Source organism: Gekko japonicus, unplaced genomic scaffold (genome assembly GCF_001447785.1).
Source record: "Gekko japonicus isolate JY-2015 unplaced genomic scaffold, Gekko_japonicus_V1.1 scaffold5, whole genome shotgun sequence".
Taxonomy (NCBI): Eukaryota; Metazoa; Chordata; class Lepidosauria; order Squamata; family Gekkonidae; genus Gekko; species Gekko japonicus.
Genome location: NW_015168652.1, coordinates 2,521,587 through 2,536,348, shown reverse-complemented (window position 1 = coordinate 2,536,348; position 14,762 = coordinate 2,521,587). Strand labels below are relative to the sequence as shown.

General features: G+C 41.8%; 1 protein-coding gene across 1 annotated transcript in view; it reads left to right on the top strand.

The window, feature by feature from the left end:
* The window catches only part of GSAP (gamma-secretase activating protein), a 74,398-nt gene that overhangs the window by 56,070 nt on the left and 3,566 nt on the right, over positions 1–14,762 (top strand). Inside the window, exon 28 of the mRNA XM_015415055.1 lies at positions 6,157–6,218. Within this exon, the coding sequence (XP_015270541.1) occupies positions 6,157–6,218 (62 nt within the window). The remainder of the gene's footprint in view (positions 1–6,156; positions 6,219–14,762) is intronic.

Genomic DNA, 14,762 nt, shown 5'->3' with positions numbered 1-14,762 from the left:
CCGCACACTTAACCACTACACCAGACTAGCTCATTAGGGGGCAAGACACAAGTTTAAGAAGCATTCAGTTTCTTTCTTGTCTTTCAAATCAAGCTAATTTTATGGTTACAGTATGGAGGGGTAAAATTATGCCTGCAGAATATTGACAAGGAGATCTTTAGATATATCTCTTTGTGACTCTGGAGAGCTGGGCCTGGCTGGAATAAGTGGTTTAGCCACTTTGCTTGTTTGTGTGAGCCACAACTTGGATTGGTTGTCGTCCCCTTCTCAAGCCTGAACTTGGTTTTATCTCAAGGTCTGTTACCCTCAAGATCTTGGCTGCTTCCACTTTATGCACAGCAGGAAGCCCCCAGGTCAAAGAGTGACATCTACACAACATTGTGCTCATTCTAAGCACAATTCATAGACTTTGGGTGGGGTCTCCATCTATGCTGGAGAAAAACAAAACCCGTGTTTCTCTAGTTCAAAGGATAGTGTTTGGAGTATCTGTGCAGACCCTGCTTCCATACCACTACAGGGAGTGGAAATAAGCCATACTTTCAGAATGGTGTGGGAGAGTTTGCTGCTGTGTTCTATCACCCCACCCATACACTTGAAACCCTTTATGCTTTTTATCACTTTCCCTGCAGAGCCATGCTGCAGCATTATGTTGCAGCTCGGCTTGGGGGGGGGGGGGCGACGAGAAAGGGGGGGGGTCTGGGGCAAGGGGAGGAGCAGGTTGGGGCAGCAGCAGTGAGTGGCACAGGAACAGGTGTGTGAACAACAGCATAATCTGAGTTTATATGTTGTTGTATGCTTTTCAGAGGCTTGCCGTTGAACATAAGATTTGTATGTGTTTTGATCATGCTGTGTTTCGACCATTTGATTCCACTTAGTACATTGTATTTCTGGAAAAGTGTTTCTGGAAAACTTTTTTAAAACCCCTTTTATTTGTCACAGAACTTTAGCACTATACCATTTCCCTCTTTCGTTTTCTGTTGCCTCCTCTTCTCTCTTGCATGTCTTCCTTTTACAGCACAGGTCAGCTGTTTGTGCTTAGCTCACTAGAAGACTAGGCAGCCTCCTGCTACTCTGAAACATCTAATTTAACTGCTAGGCACTCCAGTATAAGTTCTTGAGTTTAACTGACTCTTCAGGTTTTGGAAGGCAGGGATACACTACCAAGTACTCAGATTCCTCCTCCAAATAAACCAGGGATTACTCCACTCTTTAGAGCTATCTCCCTCATCAACTGGGCAGGGAATTACTTCTCTAAACTAGAAACTTTGTCTCTTTTCTGGCCCAAATGGGGGTCTTCAGTGATCCTCCCATTCCTCCTTGCCACCTTCCCAGTCCTCAGTCAGTCTTAAACTGAATTCTCTTTCACGGTCTGTTCCCAACTATTTCTTCTCAACTTATGCTATCCAGTGAAATCTGCTTGAGCAGCCTGTCACTCAAAAGCTCGCTGGCTCTTTGAGGCATTAACCCTTCACGGCCTGTCACATGTTTATATAGCACTTATGAGCCTTTTAAAGCACAATCTGTCACCATCCCTCTTCAAATCTGTTTTAGTCAAAATTGGAGTTAAAAAGTTTATTAGCGCCTCCATCTTAGAAAAGACATTTACAGTACTGGAAGTTTTGGATGTTTCTGACACAGTCTGGTTCCCTTCTTCCTGCCTCATTCTTTCTCTAGCTTCTGCAGTGAAGTTTTTCCTCCATTTCCTCCTATTATTTTTCCCTTACTGATCCATAGGAGACCTTTTGGTTCAAGGTATAATTCCATAGGGAAATGGTTGCTAGTTAAAATATCAGCAACCCATAACTTTTTAAAAGGCATTGCATTATATGAGGAAATTATAAAATAATCTATAACACTGGCGCCCTTTTCAGAAAGGAAGGTAAAATCTCCACCTGGGTCCAAGTAGGTGATTCCATTTAACAAAGATAAATTTAAGTTTATAATCATTTGTTTTAATCTAATGCCCAAATAATTTATACCTCTATCCTTAGATCTACATGCTCCCATTGCAGGTATAAAGTCAGGTGGTGTATGATCCCATAATCAGGATTTCAATAAGGTATCATTGTTTGCTCCTATTCTAGCATTTAAATCTCCTGTGTTAATTAGTTGAGCATCAGGATAGCCTAATTGTAAATTCAGAATATAATTTTCCAGAATGGTCCATCATGTGCCAGAGTCCTGTTTTTGTTACAAGGTGGTAAGTAAACATTAACCAAAATGACCCAAAGAGGTCCAAATTTCCCTTTAATTGCTATTGCTAAATTCTGTTGTGCACACTGTAAAGCTTGTTGAGCTGAAAAAATATCAGAAATATAACAGGCTAGGCCCCCTTTTACTGGTAGAGAAAAAGGATTATAGCTTTCAAGATGCACTTCATCAAAAGACCATGTTTCTTGCAATCACATTGTTGTAGGTATTTAAGGGTATAGAAGAAAATCTATAAAAAACTTCTTTTAGAGTGCAAAAATTTTGACACTTTGGAAGTCTCCCAAAATAAAAAAAAGATTGCTTATATTAAACAACAGTATTGGGCCAAAAGCCCTCAATTAACCAAATTACTCTCCCGAAAACTCAAAAAGAAAGTAGCAGAAAATACCATACACTCAATTAGAAATAATAATGGTCATTTAAAGTTTACGAATAAAGACATCGCGGATACCTTCTTACATTATTATAAGAGTTTATATAATTTAGAATCTCCATCAATTAGCAGTATAAAACCATTTTTATTACAATATCCGCTTCCAAAACACCTCTCACCCCAACATGAGTCTTGGTTAGACAAACCAGTGTCTCCCCAGGAAATACAAGAGGTCATTAAATCACTCAAGAATAATAAATCCTCTGGGTGTGATGAATTTACTAGAGTTTTATTAAAAAATTCTCTCCTTACAGGACCTCTTGCTTAAACTTGTAATCAGGTTCTAACAGAAGGTAATATGCCCCTTTCCTGGAACTCTGCAAACATAATAGTGATTCCTAAACAAGATAGAGATTTAACTGCTCCCAGTTCGTACCACCAAATCTCCCTGTTAAACCAAGATTACAAAATTACAGGGTTTATCTCTAATAGAGATAACACAGATAACACCAGAAAGGTTATAAATATCATCGAATACTGCTATCATAAACAATTAAGTTATTCTTTTGTTTTATCACTGCACATTGAAAAGGAATTTGATAGGGTTGAAGCTATGTGTCTGAAAACCCTTTTAGCCCATATGAACTTCAGACCTAATTTTCAAAGAGCAATTCATACCATATACCGCTCACCCGCAGCTAACATTCAAACTAATGGTGTATACTCAGAAGAATTTGATCTAACAAGAGGCACTAGACAGGGGTGCCCATTATCACCCCTGCTCTTTGCAATTGCTATTGAACCATTAGCCCAGACAATTCGATCACATCCAGGGATAATGGGTATACCCTTAGGAAATCAACAGTTAAAGAGAAGTCTTTTTGCTGACAATATAGCATTATTTCTAACACAATCTGAATCATCACTACCAGTAATACAGAATTTATTACACATTTTTAGTCAAATTTCAGGAGTTAGTGTTAAGCCCTCTAAATCTCCATTATATCCAAAAGCTTTATCGGATTCCCAACGTGATTACATCATGAACCACTATGATTTTAGCTGGGTTAAAAAAAATACTGAAAATACTTGGGAATAAAAATACCCCTCAATATATGGGATATTTTAAAGTATAATCACATGTCATTAAACTATTAGATGATTTACCTTAATCTTGGAGTTTGCCCTTATCAACCTGGATGGAAAAAATACAGATTCTTAAGACACTTATTTTCCACATATTTCTTTATTATTTTTGTGCGATCCCTATAATGATTTCAGATTCCTCTCTGAAAATATGGCAAACAACTTTTACAAAACATATATGAAACAAAACCTTGCCCAGAGTGGGTTTTGCAACATTGAGGAGACATACTAATCAGGGCGGTTTGGCCCTTCCAGACGTGACACTTTCTTATGAAGCCACAACCCTCCTTGGAATTCTTAAACTTTATAGTTCTAAATACCAAGCCAATTCGAAATTGATTGAAAATACATATTTTGGTCAGAAAACATTCCCAGAAATTTTATGGGAAAAATATCTCGAAGACCAAAAGATTTCAAAAGAAATGTGGAATAAAAGAAAAAAAACTTTCTTGCTCCTAAATTTCCCCCATTACTAACTTTACAGGACAATCTTGGTTTCTCCCTGGATTGTTACAAAACTCATTTAGAGTTTGGAGAGAAACCCCTATCACTCGTTTTATTGATATTTGCCATAATTCCTCAATTCTGGAAAGATGCAACTTGGAAAACAAAGTTAATTGTTCAATCCACTGGTATGAATATTTACAGGTTAGACATCTTAAGGACTCTCTATCTACTCAATGTACTATGTTTAGATCACTTACTGTTTTTGAGAAATCACTTACAAACAACCTTTATTGGCATAACAACCGAATTATAACAGGGAGGAGAGAAATCACTTAAAATAAAACAAATTACTTTCAAGGGAATGATCTCGACCATCTACAAGGAGTTACTCATACACTCATATAAATATCCCTTAAAATATCAAAACTCTTGACAAAAGGACTTCCCAACCCAGGTAACAGATGAAGACTGGATTACGATATAGTCCTCTCCCAGTCTTACTTCACGTTCCTTGAATATCCAATTACAAAGCTATAAATTCCTTATGAGATGGTATCATACACCTATCAAACTGAATCACATGAATAAGTCTTACCTTTTTGTTGGAGATCTTATGGAGAACAAACCAATTATATTCATTGCTGGTGGACCTGCAAGATAATAAAAGAATTTTGGATTATGATCTTAAATTTAATCACAGGCTATGGTATCCCTCGTACACCTGAGTTAGTTTTATCAGACCTCTGGCAGGGAGTGGAAATTCCAAATATAAGAAAAGAATTAATATCCACTCTACTAATGGCAGCTAAATCAGTAATTTCAAATAAATGGAAAGACACAAATCCTTTGACAGTAAATCAATGGTATGCAAAAGTATGGGAACTCTATGATGGATAAAATATCAGAAAGTTTACCACCAAGAAACAGACTAACCTGATCTCAAAATAGCTTCCATTTTTAGAAGCAGATCTTAAAGGAAATGTAACCTTTAAAATGACAATTCCACAAAGATATTATGAGATTATTATATATCTGTGATAATCATAAGAATTGTTTATAACTGTATTTCATAATTAAATTATATCTTTTAAGTTTTATTCTTCTTGATAGGAAACAAAACAGTTTATTTTTTATTTATTTATTTTTTATCAAATTTATACCGCGCCCTCCCCGCAAAGCAGGCTCAGGGCGGCTTCGAACACGACATATAAACAGCTTAAAAACAAAATTATTAAAAACACTACAAATCAACAAGCTGACGGCAATTAAAAGTCACTTAAATGACAAATTTTCAATGGATTTCCATTTCCCAATGTTCTAAGGTGTTTTTCTGCTTGTAGTTTCCTTAAGGCAACAACTCGATGGTAGCTCATGAGCAAGGTGCTGCAACCATCGGGCAATCTAATGGCGGTCCAACGGCGTTAACTCGTTGACAAACTTAACAACAGCAATATTTGAAAGTCGTTATTAGTTATAGTATATAGATATTCATCTTTGGTTTTATAGTGGGATTATAATTGTTACTTACCTTGATCTTTGTTTGTTTGTTTTGTTCCTTCATGAGATGTGACTTGCTTCAGCATGGTCTGAATGTTAAAATCTAGTGCTTTGTCTGTTGCTAAGTCACCGTTCTGATTACATTTTTGTATTGATCTGCATTACAATAATAATAATAATAAAAAATTCCTTCTGTTGTAGTTGGAAGGAACCAACCTTCCACTCCCTGGTTACTAGCAGCCATTGTACATATATCACTTACCTATAAATACTGTGTTGTGTTCTGGGATTTGTTACTGGCTGATGGCATGAAACTTCTTTGAAATAATTCTTGATATCCAGAATTTGAATTGTGTGGAACTTCCACAGAGAATAATAGTTGCTGCTAAAGTCTTTATCAGGTTAGTACTCCTGATGCTGATAAGTGAAGTGACCCTTTGTTTCTTTTATTCTGCTGTGTTTTTCTTTGTTTTTTTTTAAAGAGCTGGACAATACTGAAAAGAAAGAAAAGCTGAAGCTTGGTACCCTCACAAGGCTTCCTGAGGTAACTTTTGAGTCTTGTACCTGCTTGCTGGTTGAGTCTTGTATCTGCAGCTTGCATCTATTGGAGTTTGAGTGGCGGAGGGCAGGGCAGGAGCCAACTAATTCTGGTTTTGTCCCCATCCTCCTCCCTTGCAATAATACTATAAAAAAATAAGCACTGTGGTGCAGTTCTTTAATGCTTAACTATGTGGATTTCAAGCTAATGAATCTCTCCTTTTGTAGCTCTGCTCACAACATTTTGAATACTCAAATGCAGGAAATAAATCCTGTCCCATGCCCCCTTCCTTTCCTAAAGCTCAACACATAGCAGTCAGAAAGGTGAGGTTTATGAGACAAAGAATAATACAAGCCCTGTAGGTCTCATTGTCCTGTGGTCCTAGGGGTGCGACAGTCTTTTGGGATACAGCTCCTCCTCTTCTGCAGGCAAGGTTGTCAAATTTTGTGATCCCAAAGAAGAGGGGCTTGTCCTGGAAATTTCCAGTGTTTTCAGCCTTGGCCAGGGGCAAGACGTCTCTTGCAGCACTCTACAGAGCACCGTGATCCCATCAAAACAGCATACCTTCAAGAACTTCTAGCAAGTCTGAGTTTTGCTTGGGAAGGGATGGGTTTGCTCCCTCTCTCCCGCATTGCCTTGGAGAGGCAGCGAGTGAGCAGTTTGGTTGTAGTGGTTAAGAACATGGACTCTAATCTTGGAGAACCTTCGAGGATCTGGTGGTGGGTGTGAAGGACCTTTGCCTGGGACTCTGGAGAGTCACTGCCAGTCTCAGCAGACAATACTGATCATGATGCAATTGGGGTCTGATTCAGGAGAAGGCAGCTTCACGTATTCATTTAAGCCTGCTGGATGACCTTGGGACAGTCAAGGTTCTCTCAGGACTCTCTCAGCCCCACTGGCCTCACAAGGTGGGGAAAGGAAGGAAAGGCAATTGCAAGCCTCTTTGAGACTCCTTAGGGTAGAGAAAAGTGGGTATAAAACCAACTCTTAGGTGAGCCACTGAGAGTCTGAGTAGACAATACTGAACATGATGGTGTTGTAAAATAGTCAAAAAGTGTTTAATACTTAGTCTATTAAAGGATCTTGCTCTATTGGAAAGAAGAGATTTCTTTGCTTTTAAAAACCTTTAATTCTAAGGGTAAAGGGTTCACGGGATTACTACAAATTAACATAACACTAAGAGCTACATTTCTAAGCTGCCTATAGTCAAAACAAGCACACACAGAATGGTGGAGATTCTCTCCTTCTTCTTGACCCCTAGAAAGGAAGTCACCTGAAACAAATGACCAATCTGTATCACAGTAGAAGCTACTTTTCCTGGGCTAATTCCCCATTGGCTTAGTGCCAGGTATCCCTTCCAGGTCAGTCTAAACAATAGCAAACTAGGAATACAAGTTAACCCTATAATGACTGAATCATCAGACCTTGTAAACACATACATTTTCAACAGATGGACCAATGTTTAACAATGCAGTTTTTTCACATACTGTGTATATTGGAAATCTCAGGTGACCCCTAAAGGAGGGAAGACCCAATTCATAATTTCCAGATAGCTCAGTTAGAGCGCTCTCTAAAGGGGGGGCAGCGGCCCCTACTGGGATTCCTCACCCTGCAGGTTTTTTACTAAGTATTCAATACTGAATGGAAATGTTCCGCTAGACCAAAAGCTAACCATTCCTTTTTTCTTCCACGTTTACTCTTGGGTACTAGAGGCAGTAAGAGATTTCAGCTGTTACTGATGGATGGCCCAGTGGCTTGCCCGGGCTCTAATTCAGTGCTTCCATTGGGGTCAGGCGGTATTCCTAAGGAATCCTTGTGATACACGGACCTAACACGGTTTACGTGAGGACCCTGAAGCTCCCTGAACCACATGTAGAGCTTCCATGGCTTGCTGCTCATTCACCTAGTTCTGGACATCTGGCCATGGTGGCTGGTGTCCCCTTAAAGGGGTTTATGTAATTGACAAAGGCATGGCCTGATACCTCGTGGCAGAAAAGGACTTTTAAAAAAGGGAAAGAAAAGAAAGATAAGGAATCTTTTTATGTTCTGTAGTGATAGAGTGGAGAACTGACCCTAGGTTCGTTACTCCAGGAAGTTTCCTTGGAACTAAGAGTATTTCTGTCCATGCTGAGTAGGTAGGTTAGAGGGTGCTTCATCAAGTTTTGCAAGTTGGAGTTGTTACAGGGCATTTTGGCCCATTCTTTACGAGGGTGCGGTAGCTTCAGCATCATATAGGTCTTTCCTTCTTCTGAGGTGGATGTAGGGCTGCTACCTGGAGGTCTGTGCAAGCGTTTTTCCAGGTTCTACAGAATAGCTTGAGTGGCCTCAGCTGTAGCCGTCTTTGAAGGAGGGCCCTCCTACAGTTCACCCATCCGGCTTAGGAGTCGAGTTCTTCCTGCCCTGGGGCACCCTGCTTTTGTATGTTCCAGAAGTAAAGATTGTCCCACCCCTAGGACCACTGGAGAATTGAAGATTTGTTTCACTTCCCGTGAATCTTCCTTCTCAGTGGTCCAGGGGTGGGACAGTCGTGCCCCCCCCAATTTTTCTCTAGGATGGCTCCTAATGCCGAAGGGGCTCACTGACAGAATGGAGGTTCTTCTAGCCACCGTCGCTTCCACAGGGGGAACCCTGATGGCATGCATGAGGAACCAAGCGGTGTCAAGTATGTTTTTTCTCTAACTGGATGTTGTCCTGATCACAAGGTCTACCTGTCTTCAGGGAACCATCCCTACAACAAGGTATGGAGGGGGTGAACAGAAGAGTGGCCTGGCCACAGGAGCTCAGATTTGTGGTAAATCGGGAACAGGGCAATCTGCACTTGGCACAGGTAGTTCTCCACCAGGGAGTGTTCATAGGCACCTCCCAGGACAAGGTCTACCTATCATCAGAGAGACAGTTCTAAACTACAGTTCACAAGGCTCTTCAGAGCTCCTAGATAGACTGGATGTCTCTAGCAAGACTTTGGGGAAGGATGGTTCCTTACCAGAATGCTCAACAGTTTCCACACTCATGTGCTGCAGAGATTTCTACTCTCTTACCAGGATGCAACGACCAACACAAGGTTTATTATTTATTTCTTTATTATTTTTGATTGATATCCCGCCTTGCATGCACAGGTTTTTTCAGCTGCCAGCATCGCTAAACATGGGAGACAGGTGATGGGTTGTCCCTGCCCAGGTTCCAGGAGGGGATTCCATATGGGGACCAGGAAGAGCCGTGGTAAAAAGGGATGGGAGTCTCTTCTTTGGGGGGCAGGGGACCCCATGCACCAGGGAGGATGGCGCAGGGCTCCCCGTCTGTGTTTTAAAAATAGATCCACTTTTTGTAGTTGGTTTTTTGGGAGTTAATTAGGAAGTTTTGCATAGTGTTTTTTTCCTTTGAGATGCTGGTTGTTCAAAGAGGGAAAGTTACAGCTTGGAAGCGGACTGGAAATTTCCAGGACAAGCCCTTCCCCTCTGGTATTCCTTGGAGATCTCCCATCCAAATAGTGGTCAGGGCCCAACCTGCTTAGCTTCTGAGATCTGATGAGAGTAGTCTAGTCTGAGCGATTCAGGTCAGAGCAACATTTTTAGAAGCAGTGGTAACAAAGGGATGGAAAGCATGTGCAGAGTGCCTTTAATTTACCACTAACAGTGCAGTCTTAGGCATGTTAATCCCAAGTACAGTAAACTGTTTTCTGTTCAATAGCATTTGCTCTCAAGCAAGTGTGGAAAGGAAGGGTTGCAGACTGAATGCAGTTTGGTTTTCTTTGGGCAAGGAAATTAATATATGATGGGAGGAGGTGGCCAGCGACCTGTTCCTTGCTCAGTGACTGAAGCCATTCCATTCCATTACCCTTCCCCCCTATTGTTCAGTTTCTCAGAGCCAGAGAAAAGGCTGAAGGACTCTATGGCATTTTGCCCCACGGAGCTCCCTTCCCCTCCGCTCCTCATGCCCTGTCTCCCCAGGCTCCACCCCCAACATCTCCAAGTATTTCCCCACCCAGAGCTGGCAACCCTGTGTTGTATAAAGGAAAGGTTGCAGACTGAATGGAGTCTGGTTTTCTTTGGGCAAGAATTTTAATATGTGATAGGAGGAAGTGAGCAGCGACCTGTTCCTTGCTCAATGACTGAAGGCATTGCATTTCATTACCCTTCCCCCTGTCAGTTTCTCAGAGCCAGAGAAAAGGCTGAAGGACAATACCCCCACCCCCACCCCCCTCCCTCTCTCTCTCTCTCTCTGTGTCTGAGAGAGAAAGTTCTAGGTTTCATTTTGACACACGTGGCTGAATCTTCTTCTCCAGGCTGTTCTCCCTTCCTCACAGAAAATGGGTGCCTCTTTCTGGGTCCGAAAGGCTTAGGTCTAAATGTCCTGAGTTAAATGGATCTGTGTTTTTTAAAAAAACAAAAAGCCTCACCTTGGATTCATTCTGTTTCATTAGTGTTGCCAACCTCCAGGTGGGGTGTGGAGATGTCCTGCTACTACTATGATCTCCAGATGACAGAAATTACTTCTTCTGGAGAAAATGGCTGTTTGGAAGGTGGACTCTATGGCATTATGCCCCACTGAGCTCCCTCCCCGTGCCCTGCCTCCCCAGGTTCCACCCCCAACATCTCCAAGTATTTCCCCACCCAGAGCTGGCAACCCTGTGTTGTATGGTCCTGCTTTTGAAAAGGAGTAACAAAACAGGAGGCTTTAAAGAGTCTGGTAGTTCACTGAGGCTTTGGTAGCCATGATATTTTGCTCTCTGAGAGAGTCCTTGATTAGTCAGTTTTTCTTCCCTTCCTTCCACCCATGGGAACAGGGAAGATGGACAGGCCTGGTCAATAAATTCTTATGGATCCATTGACCGATCAAGGATGAATGGGTGCTATAAGGACAGCAACGTGCCAATCAGATAGTGTCCTCCAGTGTGTGGGCTTTGCTTAAGGGGGGGTGTGCACTGTGGCCTCTGCTTCTTGCAGACATTGCTGAGTTAAAAAAACAAGGCAGAGACAGGCTTAGCTGGCAGGCTGCAGTGCTGCCACAGGGACTGTCTGGTGAGAATGGTGAAGAGGTGGGCAGGCCAAGGGCCAATCTGAGTGTGTAGGGCACTGCCCCCTTTGTCCTCATGGGCCAGCCTTCATTGCCGGGTACATACATTTGTAGCTAGGCATAAGGTTGGTTGATGTGTTTTGAAAAGTGATACAAAAGGAAAAATATTAAGGAACAATATGCCTTCCTCCAAAGAAAGAAGCTATGGCCTGTGGAGTTAATGCACACGTTTCAAGGAATACTAACAACCTGATCTAAAACATGTTTACTCAAAAGTTCCATCGAGTTCAGCGGCAGTTTCTCCTGAGTAAGTGTCCATAGACTTGCAGCCATAATTTTGTTAGCTTTCATTTAAGCTGGGGAGAAGGAAGACGTCTTTGTCTTCAGTTTTCATGTTCCCTCTCATCATCTGTCAGTCCAATTTAAGTTGGCCTTTTAGCTAATATCAGCAAAAGTAGCTGCACATGATGTATACCAAGAGGTTCTTGATGCTTATTGACTTGTCACAGGTTAGGAGCATTATTGGTACAGTTAGAAAGTAATCTACATAGCATTCATAAATTACAGTGGTGTTGAAATTTAACTATGGTTTAGAATCCCCATTTCTACATATAAAACAAACCCCAGTCCATTAAAGTATCCAAGTTCAGAAGTTACAACAAATTGTGGTTGAAGACTTCTGAAACTAGCCAGTTTTTCAGTCTTGGCATGACACGCAAGGCAGTAGAGGAGGGAACACATAGGCGCAAGAGAGAACCAGCCCCAAGCTTGTCACAGACAGACAGCAGTTGGTTTAGGACATCCAGATACAACCCCAGTGCAGTGTAGTGGTTAGAACAGGGGTGTTAAACATGCGGCCCGCGGGCCAGATCCAGCCCACACAGGGCTCAAAATTGCCCCCCCAAGCAGCTGCACCCTAACTTGCTTCCCCCCCCAGCTCTCTCAGTGGCTCTTGCTTCCTGCACCCTTCCCCCTCGCTCCCCCCCCCCTCACTCACACCCACACCCACAGCTTTGTGGCTGCTTCATGCTGGAGAGATACTGTTGTACATATTAGATTCCATGTCAAAAATGAAGTCAAATGAGGAGGAAGATCTATGTTTTATTTCAATTAACAAGAAAACAGTTGGACCAAATAGTCCATCCAAAATTGACTACTTTCTTCTCAGCATATTCAGGAAATACACGATATTTTATACATGGACTGACATCATCAAGAAAACAATATTCAAACAGCATAATTGGTTACAAAAGACAGTGGTAATTTGAGTAATAATCCTCTGATTGGCCAAATATAAAGAAACATATATCTACGTCAAACTAAGTGTTTACTTAAGCTAACCTAAATGATAATGGGCAAGGATTCTTCATACGAGACTAAAATCTTCTCTGACCCAAACATTGCAAGGTTTTGCCCTTAAGAACTACAGAATCATGAACTTTGTACCTATTATGTTGTCTGCTAACAATATCAGACCTACAAGAGGAAAGCCTTCTATATAACAGGCCTTTCTAACATCCTAATAAAATATTACTTAAAGAATAAATCTATAAAAACCAGAGAAATATGAATATGAACAATCAAGAAGAAAAAAACCTATATATCAAAATCTTTATATTCCCATTCATACTACAATACAAAAGCAAGCCTCCCTCCCCCCCATTCCTTGCTTGCTTGCTCTCACTCACACACACAGATAGAGAAAGCCTTGTGGCTGCTTTGCCAGAGAGATAAAAGGACAAGCCTGCCTGCCTGCCTGCCCCTCCTTCTCTCTCTCTCACACACACATTCACACAGAGAGAGAGAGGTCGCTTCTGCTTTCTTCTCCAGGGCTGCTCCTCTTCTTTTTTGGGGGGGGAAAGGGAAGAGGAGAGAAAACAAAATGGAGTCCCAGTTTTAAGACCAACAGTGTTTTATTCCAGCATTGTGTGCAAGCACACTTCTCGGGTAGGTGGGTGGGTAGGTGGGTGGATGTATTCTTCTGATAAGCACAATGTACATTGAGGAAATTATTTTGGCTTATTCTGAAAAATTTGTTTTCTTTAAAAAAATATTTGGATTTCTCTGCGTATCTAGATTTATTTTCTTTCAAAAAGATCCTGATTAGGAATAAGAACACTTGGATTGGTCCTTATGTCTTGGAGAGTGGAGTGACTTAAGATGCCACATTGGTAATGAGACAGGAAAACTAGATCTCAGTCCAGTCCAGGAGAATGCAATTCAGCAGCCTCTCTTTCTACTTTGTAAGAGCACTGCTACTCTTAGGTCAGCAACTGAATGTTGTGGTTTCTAATGTCAGACTTATGTCTATTTATTCTTTGCATCCTCCTTGACTGAATCTTCCTGGATGGAACTGAGACCTAGGTTTCCTGTCTCATTACCAACGCTGATATCTCCACACCTACTTCCCTTCTGCATATCACACCTAATCCAATCATGCCTGCTATTGCCATTAGGCATCTGAAATCATCTTCATAAAGTTTATATCTCTGGTACCTCATGTTACATTTTATAGCACACATGGCCTGACCCAACAAAGTTACATTTATGTCAGATTCGGCCCTCATAACAAATGAGTTCGACACCTCTGGGTTAGAGTGTCAGAGAAGGATCTGGGACATCCAGCTTGGAATCCCCACTCTGCCATGGAAACTCACTGGGTAACCCTGAGCCAGTCACACACTCTCAGCCTAACATACCTAACAAGACTGTGGTAAGGATAAGAAAGAAGAGGGCAGAACCACGTTGTAAACTGTTTTGGGTCTCCACAGAGGAGAAAAGCAGGGTATAACTATCTAAATAAAAAACCAATCCAGAGCCCTGGCTGACAGCTGCCATATTTTGAACTGAGTATGGGCTGAAGAGGTGGTAATGTTGGCTCTGCCTGCCAACTTGCTCCTAAACGGCTGGTGAGACACAGGCAAAGGGCTCTTGAACCTCTTCCTTCCCTTGTGGTTCTAAGCCACTGTCTCAGACAGGCAAAAGCCTTGGCTAATCTCTCTCTCCAGTTGCTGCAGTAATAGGCCAGTCTGTTGTATGCAATGTTCCCTCTAAACTGTGGAGTCTTGTGAGCCAAAAGTCTACTTTGTGAGCTCCTGGGATTAAAGTTGTGAGTGAGCGATTTAGCTGCTGCATCAATTAGTGTGCTCTGGAGCCATCCTTCCTGAGCGAAGACAGAAATGTGTGAGCCAGAGGCTAAAAAATTGTGAGCTAGCTCACACTAACTCAGCTTAGAGGGAACACTGGTTGTATGCAGCTCCAACGCTTGTTCCAGTGTGCTCTGGCTTGCCCACAGAAATGGAACAGCTGAAATGGGCAAGGGCAGAACTAGCAAAGGCCTAGTTGGTTCTTGAGGAGAACACAGGTAATGTGATCAAGGAGAAGACTGGGAACTGTAATAAGGGGCAAGGAAGGTCCTTGGAATCAGGAGTTCTGTCAGGGATGTGGGGTGGGACGCCTAGATGGGATGTCCATCTGAGCGCCACACTGCCGGATGCCCATCCCAAACTTAGAGGTCTCGGTAATGAATTGGGGTGC